The sequence below is a fragment of the Mustelus asterias genome, chromosome 5 (genome assembly GCF_964213995.1).
Source record: "Mustelus asterias chromosome 5, sMusAst1.hap1.1, whole genome shotgun sequence".
Taxonomy (NCBI): domain Eukaryota; kingdom Metazoa; phylum Chordata; class Chondrichthyes; order Carcharhiniformes; family Triakidae; genus Mustelus; species Mustelus asterias.
The window spans coordinates 55,942,036-55,960,295 of NC_135805.1; the positions used below are offsets into that span (position 1 = coordinate 55,942,036).

The window sequence follows — 18,260 nt, forward strand, 5'->3', positions numbered from 1 at the left end:
ACTGAATGCCTACTTCAATCTGAGAAGGAATACCAATGTCGAGCGAGCTAAATTTAGCAAGCATACTCCAAGACAAAGGAAAAGTAATAACACATTCAGAAATGACCTGTATAGACTTGTAGAGATCTGTGAATATGGCAGCTTAAAAGTTATTAAAACTATTCAGGGACAGAATTGTTGTCAGAGTCTTGGATTGAAGCATTGTCTGACCACTTGCAGTTGATGAATGATTTAACCTTAAGAAAGGTAATTCAACTGAGCGGGCAAACTCAAGGAGCAAAATTGCTTGGTGATTCAGCGGGGACAGGAGAAACATATCCCAAAGATAACTGACTCGGTGGAGGTTGTTAAGTTTAAAGGCATAGAGGTAGCTGTTGAAAAGCAGGGCAGGTAGGAAGAGTATCCACCAACCATCCGCAGCTAACCGTTACTGATGTGATGGCAAAAATCACAGGTATGAAAATTATTCCACCAAAGAGGCCAATGCCACTTTTTCAGAAAGAAGGTTGACTCTCAGGCTGTGTGCCACAGCGAGAAGCTTGTACAGAATAAGCAAAAAGAGGAGCCTTTGAAAGGTGGAAATTATAAAAAAGTATAAGATACTTTTGAGTAGAAGATATCAATATTATCAAGATGCCTTTCTTTGGAGTGATCCAGGATCCAAGCAGGCTGCCGATATCTTAATAGTGGGAAACAGGGTATGCTTTAAATTATAGGCGCAGCAGTTTTGGTTCTTTCTGACATTGAGCAATGGTTGGAGAAACATTCTCACTTCAGCCATCATGCAAAAAAACTACCTGGGCCAGGAGGTATAGAACTCAAGGTCATAGGACAACTGAACACAAGCTTTCAATATAAAGAGAGAAAAATCACTGAAACCTTATATGTGACCCTGAACCAGAGTTGTTCACTCTTAAACAGGAAAGTCTGTATTGACTTAAATCTGATTTGCAGAGTAGAGGAACTGGAAACCTGACATCACCCTAAAAGCTTCAGAGCTGAATTTTCACAGCTGCTCACAAGGACTAGGAAAGCTGAAGACAGCATAGCACATCACTCCATCCGGTGAGGAAGACAATGGCCCTGATTTTATCGGGGCGGGCGAGGCTTGCAGAACAGCATTCCCCGTTGGCCTTGGGTGCGATCTTACGAGCCTCGGGCAGCCGTGCTGATAAAATCAGGGCCAATGTGTCTGTTTACACCAGAAAGGTTTCTCAACCACTCCTGATAAAGGTAAAGAAGGAAATTGACTCTATGTTGAAGCAAAGGGGTTATTTCACATGTGATAGAATCAGCAAGCTGGTGCTCGGGGATGGTCTCACTACCAATACACAATAGATTTATCAGAATTTGCATAGGTTTTACCCAGCTGAACAAAACAGTTGATTGCAAAGTTTGTCCGATGTCGCCTGTGGACGAGTACTTAGCAAAATTTGGAGAGAGTTCAATCTTCATGAAGCTCGATGCCAATAATGTATTTTGGCAACTACACCTTGATGTTGAGTCTAAGTTTCTCACAATCTTCATTACATCATTTGGGAGGTTTTGTTTCAACAGTTTACCCTTTGGCAGCACCAGAGATCTTTCAGAGGACAATGTCAAATATCCTAGAAAGACTGGATGGATTTGTCACACAGATCCACTCAGACAGAACATGATACTTGAGTGCAAGCCTACAGGAAGCAGGACTTACATTCAGGAAGGCGATATTATTTTGTTGGTTAAGGTACAGAGGTAACTCAAGTTGAAATACAGAGCAGATCACGAATCCTTAGTCGCACTCTTAAATGCCCCCAAAAGTATAAGACTGAGGCTAATGAGGTTTGATGCAAAGACAGAGTGTGTTCAGGGAAAACAGCAGACCACCGTAGATGTTTTGTCCCATATCCCAGTGGCAAGACCTGAACAAGGTGATGAAGTTCTTGCTGAACAACCACAACACTACCAGCAACAACTCACAGTCTAAATGAAATCAGAGATCTGATGAAGAATGAGCTCAGGTCGGAGAGTACCGTATCAAAGAATGGTCAGGGCACATGCCACACAATCTCATTCTCAGACCGTTCTAGGAACAGAAAGGACACTTTTGCTTATTCCATTGTTTAGTTGGCGATTTACTCGTCTATGATGAGAGGTTGTTCATTTCAAGAGTTCTGGGATTCAACATACTACAGTGATTGCATCAAGGACATTTGGGCATCACAAAAAGCAAGATATTCTGTTTGGTGGCCAGGTCTCTCAAAATGGTTGGAAGAGATGATGTCGAATTGTAGTACTTGTTCTATTCATTGTCAGGAGACAAGAGAACTGCTGAAGTCATCTTCTTTTCCATCAAAACAATGGGAACATCTTGGGATGGACCACTTTAAACACAGCTAAAATTCTTTGAGGAGTGACAAGGAGGATTGATGAGGATAGTGCAGTGGATGTTGTCGACATGGATTTCAGTAAGGCTTTTGACAAGGTCCCATATGACAGACTGGTCAAAAAAGGAAAGGCCCATGGGATAAAGGGTAATGTGATGAATTGGATCCAAAGTTGGCTTAGTAACAGGAATCAAAGGGTAATGGTTGATAGCTGCCCTTGCGAATGGAAAACTGTTTCAAGTGGTGTTCCGCAGGGCTCGGTGTTGGAAAGCTGCTGCTTGTTTTATATATTAACGATTTGGACTTGAACGTGGGGGTACAATTGGGAATTTTGCAGATGACATAAAATATGGCCATGTAGTGAATAATGTAGGCTAGCTGCAAGCTCCAAAATGATATAGCTAGGTAGGTGGAGTGGGTAGGAAAGTGGCAGAAGTGGACTTCAACTCTGATAAGTGTGAGGCAATGCATTTAGGGAAGTCAAACAGTAAAAGAGGATACACACAATAAACAGGAACATACTGAGAGAGGTAGATGAAGTGAGAGATTTTGGTGTGCAGGTGCACAGGTCCATAATGGTAATAGTACAGGTAGATAAGGTTGTAAAGAAGACATATGGAATGCTCTCCTTCATTGGAAGAAGTATAGAATACAAAAGTAGGGATATAATGATGAAACTGTATAAGACACTGGTGAGGCCACAACTAGAGTACTGTGTGCAGTTGTGGTCACCACATTACAGGAAGGATGTAATTGCTCTGGAGAGTGTGCAGAGAAGTTTTATTAGGATGTTACCAGGGCTGCAGAATTGCAGCTATGAAGAGAGATTGGAGAGGTTGAGGTTGTTTTCCTGGAAGAGGGAAGGCTGAGGGGTGACACGATTGAGGTATACAAAATTGTGAGGAGTAGAGATAGACTAGACAGGAGGAGCCTGTTTCCCTTGGCAGAGAGTTCGAAAACCAGTGGTCATAGATTCAAGCTAAATGGCAGAAGAATTAGAGGGGATATGTGGAAAAACTTCTTTTTACGCAGAGGTTACGGAGTGTCTGGAATTTGCTCCCTGAGTTGGCGGGGGAGGCAGAGATCCTAAACTCATTTGAAAGTGCCTGGATCTGCACCTTAAGTGCTGTAAATTGCAGGGCTATGGGCCATGTGCAGGAAGATGGGATTAGAAAGGGCATCTGGGTGTCTTTGGGTCAGCATGGACAAGATGGGCCAAATGTGTTGTATCATTTCTATGGTTCTACTTGATTGCAGGACCACAACAGTGTTGACATATGGGATGGTGCTGCAAAATATCACAGAGGAAACTGTGCCGCTCACAAGGTCTTCCTTGCAAGATCTTGTGAGCAGCACCTCAACTTCAAAGCAATCAAAGCAAAAGTCAGATGCAGGATTCATCTGCGAGTAGCCTGCACACTTATACCTGCACCACTGAGTCCCCTTCTTTTCATGCTAACCTTTCACTTTTTAGTGACTAGCTGTGTATAAATACAAGTGTTTCTTTTTTTCATCCCTCCTTCAACCTCACTAATACAGATTATCTAGTCATCATATTGCTGTTTGTCAGACCTTTGTGGGCACAAATTGGCTGCCCCAATTCAAAGGAACTTCCATTGATGTAAAATGCTTCAAGATATCTTGAGTTCATGAAGTTTGCTGTATAAAATGCAAGTCTTCTTTTGTTATTTTTAGAATTGAATGTTATCAGCACATAATATTCAAGCAGGTCTTAAAGCTTGATTAAATTGGAACCGATTTATATTTGAAGATGAAATTCACCTCCTGTGTATTAGAATAGTATTGCAATAGATCTGTTTGGTAAGTCTCTGTAGTTGAGAATTCTGATTAGTTCTAAATACCCAACATGAGGATAATTAGCAGCGAATGTTTTAATATTTGTGGTTTGAGAATAATACAAAATATGTTAGTAACATCTTAATGTCTCTAAGAAATGTTTTTAGCATGCCATTAAAATGAAAGATGTATTCATGAAAGATATCAGCACAAGTCAGGCACAAATAATGCAACAAAGTAAATTACCAATGCATATCTAAGCCAGGGAAAATAGGTCCAATAGATAAAGGTGCCTTCAATGGAACCGGTTTAAATTGATTAGAGAAAATGCTGAATCATAAGAAGCCATTTTTTGGGTGAGAACTTCCGTAACACAGACTGACGAATAACAGAGTTATATTTGAAGGCGTCAGAGAATTATTGATTGAAAGACATGTCATCAGTAGATTGACTGATCAATGAATGAATGAAATTGCTGTTAATTAAGTGCTGGGCAGATTAATCTGATAAAAAAAGTATAACTATTCTACTTTTTTGGCATGAAATCTGAGATCTTCTGTGAAAGCTGCTAGCGCATTAGTTGTGTAGGTGGAACCATTGATCTCCCATTTTGGCCAAAATGAGATTTGTCTTGTCCTAATTATATGTTTGTCTGAATATTGTTAATTTGTAATGTTTTTGATTCTAACATTTCAATGTTTTAATAAAAACTAGTTTAATTGAAGAATTTCATTGAACTGAATAAGCTTTTTTTTGCCTTTGTGAAATGAAATGCTGAATGAAAAGATCTTTAAATTAATCAGGCCACCTAAAAATATTTCCCACAACAGTTTCATACAAATACTGCATGGAGGACACATGAGCAATGCAGGGAATGGGCAATCTCTCACTCTCTTTACCATCTCACCTGCAGATTCTTTGCTGATATGTCTTCATATTGAAGTTGAATGTCCCTGACTGCAGCAGCCAGGTCTGGAATAGCGTACGTCATATCAACACTGGCAGTAATACTATAGATCTGTTTCATTAGTTCCTCAATTTCCTATTTAAAAGATAAATAATATATATAATAAGATAATTTCACAAAAAATGAATGTATCACAAGAAGAGTGGTATGGAGAAAAAGCACAACTCTTTAGCAATATTTTGTCACTTAGAAGTGTTTCTTTCTATCTATATTATATGTATATACCTTACTTTATTTTAGAGAACTGAAACAGCTGCAATGACCAATATTATTACTATACATGGCATCCTCTCATTTTGTATCCTTCCTCCCTTATAATCTCACAGTAACTTCATTGCAGTGTTAATGTAAGCCTACTTGTGACTAATAAATAAACTTTATTTTTAACTTTATAACTCAAAATCATAAAATTGGCACAAATATGTGGCTTCTCAATCAGATTGATGTTACGTTGAATATGAAACAATACCTCTTTGTGCACTCTCTGGAGGAATTCTAGTTCAACTTCAAGATTCTCCAGCTGCTTTTCCAGGTCCATTCGTGCTGCTGTGGCAGCATCTACATCCTACAGTAATTATAAATCGTGTTACTTACGAATGGATACAACAGGAATTAAAGAAGAAAGATTAACTGTTGGGATTAATAGTCATTAATCTATATAATTAATTTACATGGAATTCTCATTCATCTGCTCTAATTCTGATGGATGAGCTGTGGGAACACCAGTAAAATAACATGAAGCTCTTCCACTGAAATTATGACTGACAAGTGACAGAAGCTTCACAGAAAATCAGCCCCAATGTTTCCTATAAAAATATTTATTGATGTAATAATACCGGGCTTTTTTGAAAGCAAGTAGGTAAGCAAACTGTGAAGGAGACAGTGAGAAAAAGAGTAGAGAAATACTACAGACTGTCAGACAAGTAGGGGGATAGAAAGCAAGTAGTTTATTTACTGGGCGGAAAGCTTCAATTTCATCTTCTGCCTTCTTCCGAGCCACAACAGTTTCTTCATACTTGATCTTCATAGACTCCAGTTGGCCAGTCGTAGCATCCCTTGCAGCAACTGCCACATCCTGGAGAGTGTAAAATAAGATTAAAGTTTTCCTTCATTATCATTTTTCTTAGTCCAGCAATGCTGTATTCCACAGAACCATTGCGACATATATATTCTACCCTACAATATGCCTGAACAGATCTTAGACCACTTTTAGAAAGTAAGTACAAAAACGTTTCTATGGATGAAAACACGAAAGCATTCATTCAACAAAAGATACAAAATGTTTTCTTCCAATTAAGCTAACACTTAGACATTGCTTGTGAAGATACACCAATAGCTGAATGCATGACATGTCAACAAGCTGCAGTTTTCTAGGCAGGTCTGTACCTTTAACATGATCACTCTTTGGTTCATATGCTTGACACTGGACTCCGGAAGTGACTGCTCTACTCAGAAATCAGTTGCAGCAGGAGATTCCCAGGGGGATATTAGAAGCACTTCAGGGATGTCCCCAAAACATTCCTGAAGCGGTCAAACATCTTTGCTGGTTCCTGGGAGTTCCTGGCTTAAGACCAAACAAAATTGAAAATGTTCTTTTGAGAAGTCATCAAGCATATCAAGAGACTTCATCTGGAACATGCAGAAGTGAAGTCAAGGGACAGGGAAAGTGCACAAATCTACCCAACTCTTCAAGCACCACCTGTCCTACATGTGTCAGAATCTGCAGATCGTCTATTGGACCTATCGGCCGCCTCAGAACCCTTTGACCTGGAGATGAAGCAAGTCATCCTCGATCCTGAGGGGCAGCCTAAGAAGGGGCTTGGGGCTGGATTTACCTCAGGGATGCGGTTATCAGCAGAGCTGACTGTCTGATCCCATATGATCCTTGAGAATAATTAAGTGTAAAGCTCCCAACAGTATTACTGCTCTGCAATGGAAATCTACCACAATCAAAGAGAACATTTCTTTGCTGCTTCAATGTAACCCTTGCTGAAGGAGTATAAAAGACCGGAATCTTTAAATTTAAATAGCTGAACAAATAGAAAAAAAATTCATGCCAGAAGCACCATTTCCTTATTGTTATGGATCTTCCAGTTCCAGAAAAAGACCAGTTCTAGCCCATACGGCTAATAATTTCATGTGCCATGTAACAGGGAGAGCCCATAGAATGATCTTACTACTGTTGACGCGGCCCTTGATAACAAATGCTTCTCTTCCAGCACTGTTACTGAGCTAAAGGTGGACCAGAAACTGAAGGAAAGTAAATTGTGGGCAATGCCCTGACTTCCTCTCTTCAGTGAGTGGGCAATTACAATTGGCAGCAGAAACGACTAGTTCCATGTCGAGATGTGACAGAAGGCTGCTCATTCCATTTTTCTCCATTCTCCACTGAGGGATTACTTGTTTTAAGGCTGCTCATTCCATTTTTCTCCATTCTCCACTGAGGGATTACTTGTTTTTAGGCAAGTATGAAGGGCATTCTGTCTCAATATCTCATAACTGATGATGACACTGTCTATTTTGTATTCAGTAAATTCCATAATTAGCTATTCCCTATTGAAAAAGAAGCAATTGCATTTAGATAGCTACTCAGGCTAATGAGTTATTTTTAATATAACCACTGTCATTGTGTGAGTCAATGTGGGGGCAGATTTGCACACACGAAGGTCCCACAAACATCCTATCAATGTCCCTTTGCAGCCTACAACAGCCCTCCACCTCATCCACTACTCCACCAATCTTGGTGTCATCAGCAAATTTACTGACCCACCCTTCAGCCCCCTCCTCCAAGTCATTGATAAAACTCACAAATAGCAGAGGACCAAGCACTGATCCCTGTGGTACACCGCTGATAACTGTTCTCCAATCTGAAAATTTTCCATCCACAACCACCCTCTGTCTTCTATGAGATAGCCAGTTACTTATCCAATCGGCCAAATTTCCCTCTATCCCACACCTCCTTACTTTCTTCATGAGCCGACCATGGGGGACCTTATCAAACGCCTTACTAAAATCCATGTATATGACATCAACTGCTCTACCTTCATCTACACACTTAGTTACCTCCTCAAAGAAATCAATCAAATTTGTGAGGCAGACTTACCCTTCATGAATCCATGTTGACTATCCCGGATTAACCTGCATCTTTCTAAATGGTCATAAATCCTATCCCTCAGGACCTTTTCCATTAACTTACCGAGCACCGAAGTAAGACTAACCGGCCTATAATTACCAGGGTCATTCCTATTTCCTTTCTTGAACAGAGGAACAACATTCGCCACTCTCCAGTCCTCTGGCACTAACCCCGTGGACAGTGAGGACCCAAACATCAAAGCCAAAGGCTCTGCAATCTCCTCCCTTGCCTCCCAAAGAATCCTAGGATATATCTCATTTGGCCCAGGGGACTTATCGACCCTCAGGTTTTTCAAAATTGCTAATACATCCTCCCTCAGAACATCTACCTCCTCCAGCCTATCAGCCTGTATCACACTCTCATCCTCAAAAACATGGCCTCTCTCCTTGGTGAACACTGAAGAAAAGTATTCATTCATCGCCTCTCCTATCTCTTCTGACTCCACGCACAAGTTCCCACTACTGTCTTTGACCGGCCCTAACCTCACCCTGGTCATTCTTTTATAGAAACATAGAAACCCTACAGTGCAGAAGGAGGCCATTCGGCCCATCGAGTCTGCACCGACCACAATCCCACCCAGGCCCTACCCCCACATATTTTTTACCCGCTAATCCCTCTAACCTACGCATCCCAGGACTCTAAGGGACAATTTTTAACCTGGCCAATCAACCTAACCCGCACATCTTTGGACTGTGGGAGGAAACCGGAGCACCCGGAGGAAACCCATGCAGACACGAGGAGAATGTGCAAACTCCACACAGACAGTGACCCGAGCCGGGAATCGAACCCGGGACCCTGGAGCTGTGAAGCAGCAGTGCTAACCACTGTGCTACCGTGCCGCCCTTCTCGCACAAGAGTAAAAAGTCTTGGGGTTTTCCTTGATCCGACCCGCCAAGGACTTCTCATGCCCCCTCCTAGCTCTCCTAAGCCCTTTTTTTTTAGCTGATTCCTTGCTAACTTGTAACCCTCAATCGACCCAACTGAACCTTGCTTTCTCATCCCTACATGCTTTTTCCTCTTGTCAAGACATTCAACCTCTTTTGTGAACCATGGTTCCCTCACTCGGCCATTTCCTCCCTGCCTGACAGGGACATACCTATCAAGGACACGCAGTATTTGTTCCTTGAACAAGCTCCACTTTTCATTTGTGCCTTTCCCTGACAGTTTCTGTTCCCATCTTATGCTCCCTAATTCTTGCCTAATCGCATCATAATTATAAACCTTGCCCTGCCGTATGGCCCTATTCCTCTCCATTGCAATAATGAAAGACACCGAATTGTGGTCACTATCTCCAAAGTGCTCTCCCACAACCAGATCTAACACTTGGCCCGGTTCATTACCCAGTACCAAATCCAATGTGGCCCCACCTCTCGTCGGCCTATCCACATATCGCGTCAGGAAACCCTCCTGCACACACTGTACAAAAACTGCCCCGAGCAGTTCGACCTATAAAGGTTCCAATCAATATTTGGAAAATTACAGTCACTCATGACAACTACCCTGTGACCGCCACACCTATCCATAATCTGTTTTGCAACTTCTTCCTCCACATCTCTATTACTATTTGGGGGCCTATAGAAAACTCCTAACAGGGGCGGCACGGTAGTGCAGTGGTTAGCACTGCTGCTTCACAGCTCCAGGGTCCCAGGTTCGATTCCCGGCTCGGGTCACTGTCTGTGTGGAGTTTGCACATTCTCCTCGTGTCTGCGTGGGTTTCCTCCGGGTGCTCCGGTTTCCTCCCACAGTCCAAAGATGTGCGGGTTAGGTTGATTGGCCAGGTTAAAAAAAACAATTGCCCCATAGAATCCTGAGATGCGTAGGTTAGAGGGCTTAGTGGGTAAATATGTGGGGGGAGGGCCTGGGTGGGATTGTGGTCGGTGCAGACTCGATGGGCCGAATGGCCTCCTTCTGCACTGTAGTGTTTCTATGATTCTATAATGTGACCACTCCTTTCCTATTTCTAACTTCAGCCCATATTACCTCAGTAGGCAGTTCCCCCTCGAACTGCCTTTCTGCAGCCGTTAAACTATCCTTGATTAACAATGCTACTCCTCCACCTCTTTTACCATCTTCCCTACTCTTACTGAAACATCTATACCCCGGAACTTCCAACAACCATTCCTGTCCCTGTTCTAACCATGTCTCCGTAATGGCCACAACATCGTAATCCCAAGTACCAATCCACGCTCCAAGTTCACCTACCTTATTCCGGATGCTCCTTGCATTGAAGTAGACACACTTCAACCCACCTTCCTGTCTGCTGGTACACTCCTGCGACCTTGATACCTTCCTCAGTACCTGGCTTCTGGACTACAGCTCCTTTTCCCATCCCCCTGACATATTAGTTTAAACCCCCCCCGAAGAGCCGTAGCAAATTTCCCTCCCAGGATATTGGTGCCCCTCTGGTTCAGGTGCAACCCATCCTGTTTGTACAGGTCCCACCTCCCCCAGAATGTGTTCCAATTATCCATGTAACTGAAACCCTCCCTCCTACACCATCCCTGCAGCCACGTGTTTATCTGCACTCTCTCCCTGTTCCTCACCTATTGGTGTGAAGTTCCATCAATACGTCTATGGTCAATGGATTTTTCTTATAGGTACTAACCATAAATCGTTATTGGGCCCCTTCAAAGAGGACGAGACTACCCCCCCCCCCCCCCCCCTCGCCTCTGCTCAGATACAATGCTGGGCCTTGTTATTGGCAGCCTACGAATATCTTCTGGAACATTGCCCTGGAACACAAATGCTGACACATTGAGTTGCCTCTCGTTGCCCACAAACCTGACCTCTTTACCAGCATTGGAAGAGGCTTTGATTACTTTTCTAGAGACTTTGCCAGTGTCAGCAAGGCAAATTAAAGCCTGGACCAAAAAGTGCCAACCTTATTCAAAGTATGGTACATGATTCTGCAAGGGAGATTCCAAGGACGGCCCTCCGAAGAAATGAAACCCTACCTCAGTAAGAAAGATTAACTTAATGTTGAGGATTGGATCATTCTTTGGGGTCGTGGGTAATTATTCCACCCCAGAACGATGTTGAGTATTAACGGAAATACATAATGGCCACCCAGGAATATGAATAATGTAGATGCTGGCTGTGAGATACATCTGGTGGTCTGGTCTTGACTCTGACATCACAGACTTGGTGAAGCGATGTGACTGACCTGTGCTAGGAAAATCAAAAACTCCCACCCTCAGCCTCCCTACACCCATGGGAGTGGCCCAGCAGGCCTTGGGTTCATGTACATGTGGACTTTGCGTGTCCCTTTATGGGTTCCATGTTTTTAATCATTGTGAATGCACACTCCAAGTAGTTGGAAGTGCACCATATGGGCATCACAATTTCTCAGGCTACGATTGAGAAATTACAACAAAGCTTCAGTATACATAGAATACCGGAAATCCTGGTTTCCAATAATGGCATGGCCTTTACTCGTGGTGATTTCCAGACCTTTGTGCTCTCCAATGGTACCCAACATGTCTAAACAGCACCTTATCACCTATCGTCGAATGGACTGGTGGAACTGGCATTTAAATGACATGAATAAAAAACCGGTGGCATCCATAGAGACTAAACTGGCAGGACTTCTGTTCAATTGCAGGACAATACTGCACACAACAACAGGTGTTGCTCCAGTGGAGCTGTTAATGCGACAATGGTTTTGTATCAGATTGAGCCTGCTATTGAGCCTGGCAAAGAGGGTGGAGTCCCAATAAAAAAAACAAAAAAGAAACTACAATTCTGCAAGAACAGAAAGAAGTTTGGCAACAGGTGATCTGTTTCACGTGAGAAACTTCCAGGATTGTCCCAGGTGGGGCACTGGAATCATTATGGAGAAAATGGGATCAGTATCTTATAAGGTCAAAGTTCAGGGTAAAACCCTAAAGAAGCACTTGGACCATCTCAGAGTCAGGATGTCCCTGCCCGAACAGGCCCTACTATCTGCCATGGGGATGGCCACTGCCAGTGCCAGCCCTCAGCTCGAAGCTAACTCCACATTAACCCCTCCGGATAGTGAACGTACGGACTCAGTAATATGGGCTGACAACATGGGCCTCTGGGTTGAAGTGAAACCTGATGAGGAACCAGCATCTGTGAGCTTGTGACACTCCTTCAGGAAAAGGTCAGGTTCATCTTATACCACCTAAACCAGCCCTGCCTCTGACGGATCTCTGAATGATCGCCAAGCAATGGAAAGGACCTCCTCGCAGTGGGGGTGCTGGGGGAGACACAGACAAGTGGGATGGAGGTTATGATGGCCACGAAGACTCATTGCTAGATCCCCGGATCATTGCTATAGGTCCCGAGGTGAAGACTGCCTGACTGTAAGCCAGAGACGCAGCCCTTTCCTTTGGCGCACAATAAAGGGTGTTGATGATGGAAAACTAGCGTTTGGCTGAATTACTACACCTTCATTTTTTAACAATCTTCCCAAATAGTTATCAGAAGCAAAGAAAGACCTGATGAAAAACTGGGGCATTAAATTTACCAAAACTGAATGTACGTTCCAGTTACCGAGATTTAGGCCTGCATTTTCATGAAGTTGGAGAGGGTCTCCGGCAGAGCCCAAATATTGTCAAAGATCTGATTTTGGGCATCCTGTCCACTAAACCAGTGCACACCATTTTCACCAGGGTTGAAATGGGGGTGGGTTCTAGTTTGCACATTAATGACTCATGGAGGCAGTTGCACATGTATAGTGCAGCTGCCTTCAAGCAAATCCAAGTTTCAAAAGTAAGGGGGGGCAAATCTCCCATCCTGCTGCACTAATCCTTTAGCACAGCGGGCCGGGAGATTCCAGTGACACCCAATCTGTGGTATCCACGCTGGATGGCCCGCTTCGATAGCAGCAAAGTGCCGGATTTCCCAACATTTACTCTGCCTAACCCCTTAAGAATCTTATATGTTTCAATCATATCGCCTCTCGTTCTTCTAAACTCCAAGGAGTACCGACCCAGCCTTTTTAATCTTTCCTCATATGGCAGTCCCTCCGTACCTGGGATCAGCCTGGTAAACCTCCTTTGTACTGCTCCAATGATAATATATCTTTCCTTAAGTAAGGGAGCCAAAACTGTACATAGTATTCTGAATGTGACCTCACCAATATCTTGTACAGTTGCAGCAACACCTCTTTACATTTATACTCCAGCCCCCTTGAAATAAAAGTCAGCATTCCATTTGCCTTCCCTATTACCTTCTGCACCTGTATGCTAGCTTTCTGGGTTTCATAAACAAGGATCGTCAAGTCCCTTTTTGCTACAGCTTTCTCCAATCTCTCCCCACGTTTAAATAATAATCTGCCTTGTTATTCTTTCTTCCAAAATGAATAATTTTACATTTTCCCCATATTGAATTCTGTTTGTCTCTTTGATTAGCTCTCACTGAATGCACTAACCTTGATGAGCACAAAATGTACCTTTTCAAAGAGCCCTTCAAGAAGCAATTGATAGAAGGCGAATTTCCACAGCAATTCTCCCATTTGTCCAATTTAGTCTTGGTTTTGTGCCATAGAAATCCCAGAAACATTGTGCTAACACAGTTTATGCTACTTTCACGGGGTGTTTATGACTCTTCCACAGTCGTTTAGTGGGATCACCCCTCCCGGGAGTTCACTTCTATGCAGTCAGATTAGTGACTTCACATTTTAATTACAACACACATTTTGCATTAAAGCGGAATGGAATCCATTTGATATAACTTGTACAGTGCAACAAATTGAGGGGGCTGGTTAGTACAATTGACTCGATGTCTCACATATGGTTCAACACCAACAGCACATGTTCAACTTCTGTTCCAGCTGAGGCAATTTTCGGACCTGCCTCCTCACCTGCCCATACTTGATGTGATGGTGCCCCTCAAAATATATAACCAATTGTTTCTCTGTAATCGAGAGAGATGCCTACCATCCCGCTTGGACTGTGGCTAATTACCTAGCCATCTACAAGAAATTGGTCCAAATATCGAATTAGATCATGAAATAATTATGTGCTTGTTTCAAAGCATTGACTTTTGTGTTACCCGTTGAACTTTCATTTGATCAGTTGTCCGGCGCAGATCTCGGAGCTGTTCCTCATACAGAAGCCTCAAGCCTTGAGGATGCAGACAGCGACTCTTCAGAGTCTCAACCTCGGTCTCCAGAATTCGGTTGTCCTGTTCCAGATTCCTCACCTGCAACACACACATTACAAAGCAACCAGTTCAAGAGATCAATCCCATACATATCAATATTACAAGATGCAATTTGGACAATTGCATTTCCACTTTCGCACTTATGCAACATAGTTTCAGGAGTACATCATCCAGGATCTGAAATGATAACTCAGGAATAAAAACAGAAAATGCTGGAAATACACAACAGATCAGGTAGCATCTGTGTAGAGAACAATGGAGATGACATTTAAGGTTAATGACATTGCATCCAATGTTCTGATGGAAATTAGGTGGGCTGTGGATGAAGTATGAGTAGGGAAACATTTACGGATTAGTGTTCAAAAGGTCTAGATCAGCTATGGATAATCACAGAATTGTTATGGCACAGAAGCCCATCATGTCTGCACTTGCTCTCCAAATGAGCATTATGATTTAGTGTCAATCCCCTGCCTTTTCCTCTGCATTTTGTTTCTATTCAAATAATCATCTAATGCTCTCTTGAATGCCTCGATTGAACCTGCTTCCACCACACTTCCAGGCAGTTCATTCCAGACTTAAGCCCCTTGTGTGAAAAAGCTTTTTTCTCACATCACATGTGCTTCTTTTGTAAATGATTTTAACTCTGTGCCTCCTCATTCCTGATCCTTTTATGAGGAGAAATGGTTTCTCCCCATCAACTCTGTCCACTCCTCATGATTTTGGACATCTGAAAGAGCAATTTAGAGTCAAAGTACTTTATTGGAGGAGGGCCAATTGTAGTTGGGTGAGAACAGACCAGTCCCTGGTAAATTGGAATCAAAGGAAGGCAGGAAAGACTGTATCAGAATTAGGTTGCTTTTAATGGGGAGATGATTAGATGCAGTTGAGGTACATTCCCACAAGAGGCAAAGGTTGGGGAACCAAAGACGGAGTGTCTTGGAAGATAACAATGATAGAGTAAGATAAAGCAGAAAAGAGGTTGTGCCTGACAGAGATCAGCTGAGTATGACACAGAGTATAGAAAGTTCAAACATTGGGAGAGGAGGGATGTCGCAGGGTAAATAAGAAAATAAAAGACAATGGAAGAGAGAAGGAGATGAGACTAGCAGCATAGATAAGTCTTCTGCAGGCATATAAATAGTAAAAGTCTAAGAGGAGAACTGGGAATGATGAGGGGCCAGAAAAGAAAACTACTGATAGGGGCAGAGGGCATAGCAGAGCTAATAAATGAGTGCTTTGCACCTGCCTTTATTAAGGAAGAGGATACTGCCAAAGATATAGTAAAGAGTATTGATTTTGATTTGATTTGATTTATTATTGTCACATGTATTAACATACAGTGAAAAGTATTGTTTTTTGCGAGCTATACAGACAAAACATATCATTCATAGAGAAGGAAACAAGAGAGTGCAGAATGTAGTGTTACAGTCATAGCTCAGGTGTAGGGAAAGGTCAACTTAATGCATGGTAGATCTATTCAAAAGTCTGACAACAGCACAGAAGAAGCTGTTCTTGAGTCGGTTGGTATGTGACGTCAGACTTTTGTATTTTTTTCCCGACGGAAGAAGGTGGAAGAGAGAATGTCTGGGCTGCATGGGGTTCTTAATTATGCTGGCTGCTTTGCCCAGGCAGCGGGAAGTGTAGACAGAGTCAATGGACGGGAGGCTGGTTTGCCTGATGGATTGGGCTACATTCATGACCTTTTATGCTAGATGTGGATAAATAGGAGGCATTAGAATGGCTGGCTGTCCTCAAAATTGATAAGTCACCAGAATCAAATGGGATGGATCCAAGGTTGCTGAGGGAATTAAGGGCAGAAATTGCAGAGTGGTGGATGTAGAGGGATGGATGTAGAGGGGTGGTGCCAGAGGACTGGAGAATTATAAATCTTGCACCCCTGTTCAGAAAACTGTGTAAGAATAATCCCAGCAATTGTAGGCCAGTCAGTTTGATATCAGTGGTGAGAAAAGATTTAGAAATAATAACCAAGGACAAAATTAATAGTTACTTGGACAAGCATGGATTAATCAAGGAAAGCTTGTGTGGACTTTTTTAAAAATAAATTATGTCCAACTAACTTCATTGAGGAACTAACTTGTTGACGAGGTAACAGAAAATGTTGATGGACTGTTATTGATGGACTGTGCATAGACTTCCAAAAGCTATCTGACAAAGTGCCATATATCAGGCTTGAGAGCAAAGTTAAATCCATTGAATAAAAGGGACAGTTACAGCATGGTGTCCCAAGGGTAAGGTGTTGGATTGGGGGAAGGCTAACTTTAGTGGGATTAGGCAGAAATTGGCAGCTCTTGATTGGGAGAGGCTGTTTGAGGGTAAATCCACATCTGGCATGTGGGAGTCTTTTAAGGAACAGTTGTTAGGGCTGCAGGACAGGCATGTGCCTGTAAAAAAGGATAGGAAGGGTAGGATTCAAGAACCGTGGATAACCAGGGAAATTGAGGGACTGGTCAAAAAGAAAAGAGAGGCATATGTTAGGTCCAGGCAGCTAAAAACGGAGGGAGCTCTGGAGGAGTACAAAGAAAGTAGGAAAGAACTCAAATGGGGAATTAGAAGGGCAAAAAGGGGTCACGAAATGTCCTTGGCAGACAGGATTAAGGAGAATCCCAAGGCATTTTATTCATACGTTAGGAACAAAAGGGTTGTCAGGGAAAAGAATCGGACCTCTCAGGGACAAAAGTGGGGAATTATGCTTGGAGCCCAAAGAAGTAGGGGAGATCCTAAATGAATACTTGGCGTCGGTATTCACAAAGGAGAGGGATGTGTTGACTGGGAGTGTCTCGGAGGGGACTGTTGAACCGTTGGAGAAAATCTCCATTACAAGGGAGGAAGTGTTAGGTTTGTTAGAGAATATAAAGACTGACAAATCCCCAGGGCCTGATGGAATCTATCCAAGGCTGCTCAGGGAGACAAGAGATGAAATCGCTGGGCCTCTGACGCAAATCTTTGTCTCGTCACTGGACGCAGGTGAGGTCCCAGAGGATTGGAGGATAGCTAATGTGGTCCCATTATTTAAGAAGGGTAGGAAGGATAACCTGGGTAATTATAGGCTGGTGAGCTTGACGTCCGTGGTGAGGAAGTTGTTGGAGAAGATTCTTAGAGATAGGATGTATGCGCATTTAGAAAGGAATAAACTCATTAACGATAGTCAGCATGGTTTTGTGAGAGGGAGGTCATGCCTCACTAACCTGGTGGAGTTTTTTGAAGAAGTGACCAGAATGGTTGATGAGGGAAGGGCCATGGATGTCGTCTATATGGACTTTAGTAAAGCGTTTGACAAAGTCCCTCATGGTAGGCTGGTGAAAAAGGTTGGATATCATGGGATAAAGGGGGAGGTGGCTAGATGTGTGGAGAACTGGCTTGGTCACAGAAGACAGAGGGTGGTAGTGGAAGGGTCTTTTTCCGGCTGGAGGCCTGTGACTAGTGGTGTTCCGCAGGGCTCTGTATTGGGACCTCTGCTGTTTGTGATTTATATAAACGATCTGGAAGAAGGTGTAACTGGGGTGATCAGTAAGTTTGCGGATGACACAAAATTGGCAGGACTTGCAGATAGTGAGGAGCATTGTCAGAAGCTACAGAAGGATATAGATAGGCTGGAAATTTGGGCAAAGAAATGGCAGATGAAGTTCAATCCTGATAAATGCGAAGTGATGCATTTTGGTAGAAATAATGTAGGGAGGAGCTATACGATAAATGGCAGAACCATAAAGGGTGTAGATACGCAGAGGGACCTGGGTGTGCAAGTCCACAGATCCTTGAAGGTGACGTCTCAGGTGGAGAAGGTGGCGAAGAAGGCATATGGCATGCTTGCCTTTCTAGGACGGGGCATAGAGTATAAAAGTTGGGGTCT

At 42.9% G+C, this 18,260-nt stretch overlaps 1 protein-coding gene across 1 annotated transcript in view; it reads right to left on the reverse strand.

The window, feature by feature from the left end:
* LOC144493971 (desmin) overlaps nucleotides 1-18,260 on the reverse strand; it is a 47,228-nt gene that overhangs the window by 15,511 nt on the left and 13,457 nt on the right. The window contains exons 3-6 of the mRNA XM_078213547.1: nucleotides 14,282-14,431; nucleotides 6,086-6,205; nucleotides 5,600-5,695; nucleotides 5,071-5,205 (exon numbers count right to left, since the gene is read on the reverse strand). Of these exons, the coding sequence (XP_078069673.1) occupies nucleotides 5,071-5,205; nucleotides 5,600-5,695; nucleotides 6,086-6,205; nucleotides 14,282-14,431 (501 nt within the window). The remainder of the gene's footprint in view (nucleotides 1-5,070; nucleotides 5,206-5,599; nucleotides 5,696-6,085; nucleotides 6,206-14,281; nucleotides 14,432-18,260) is intronic.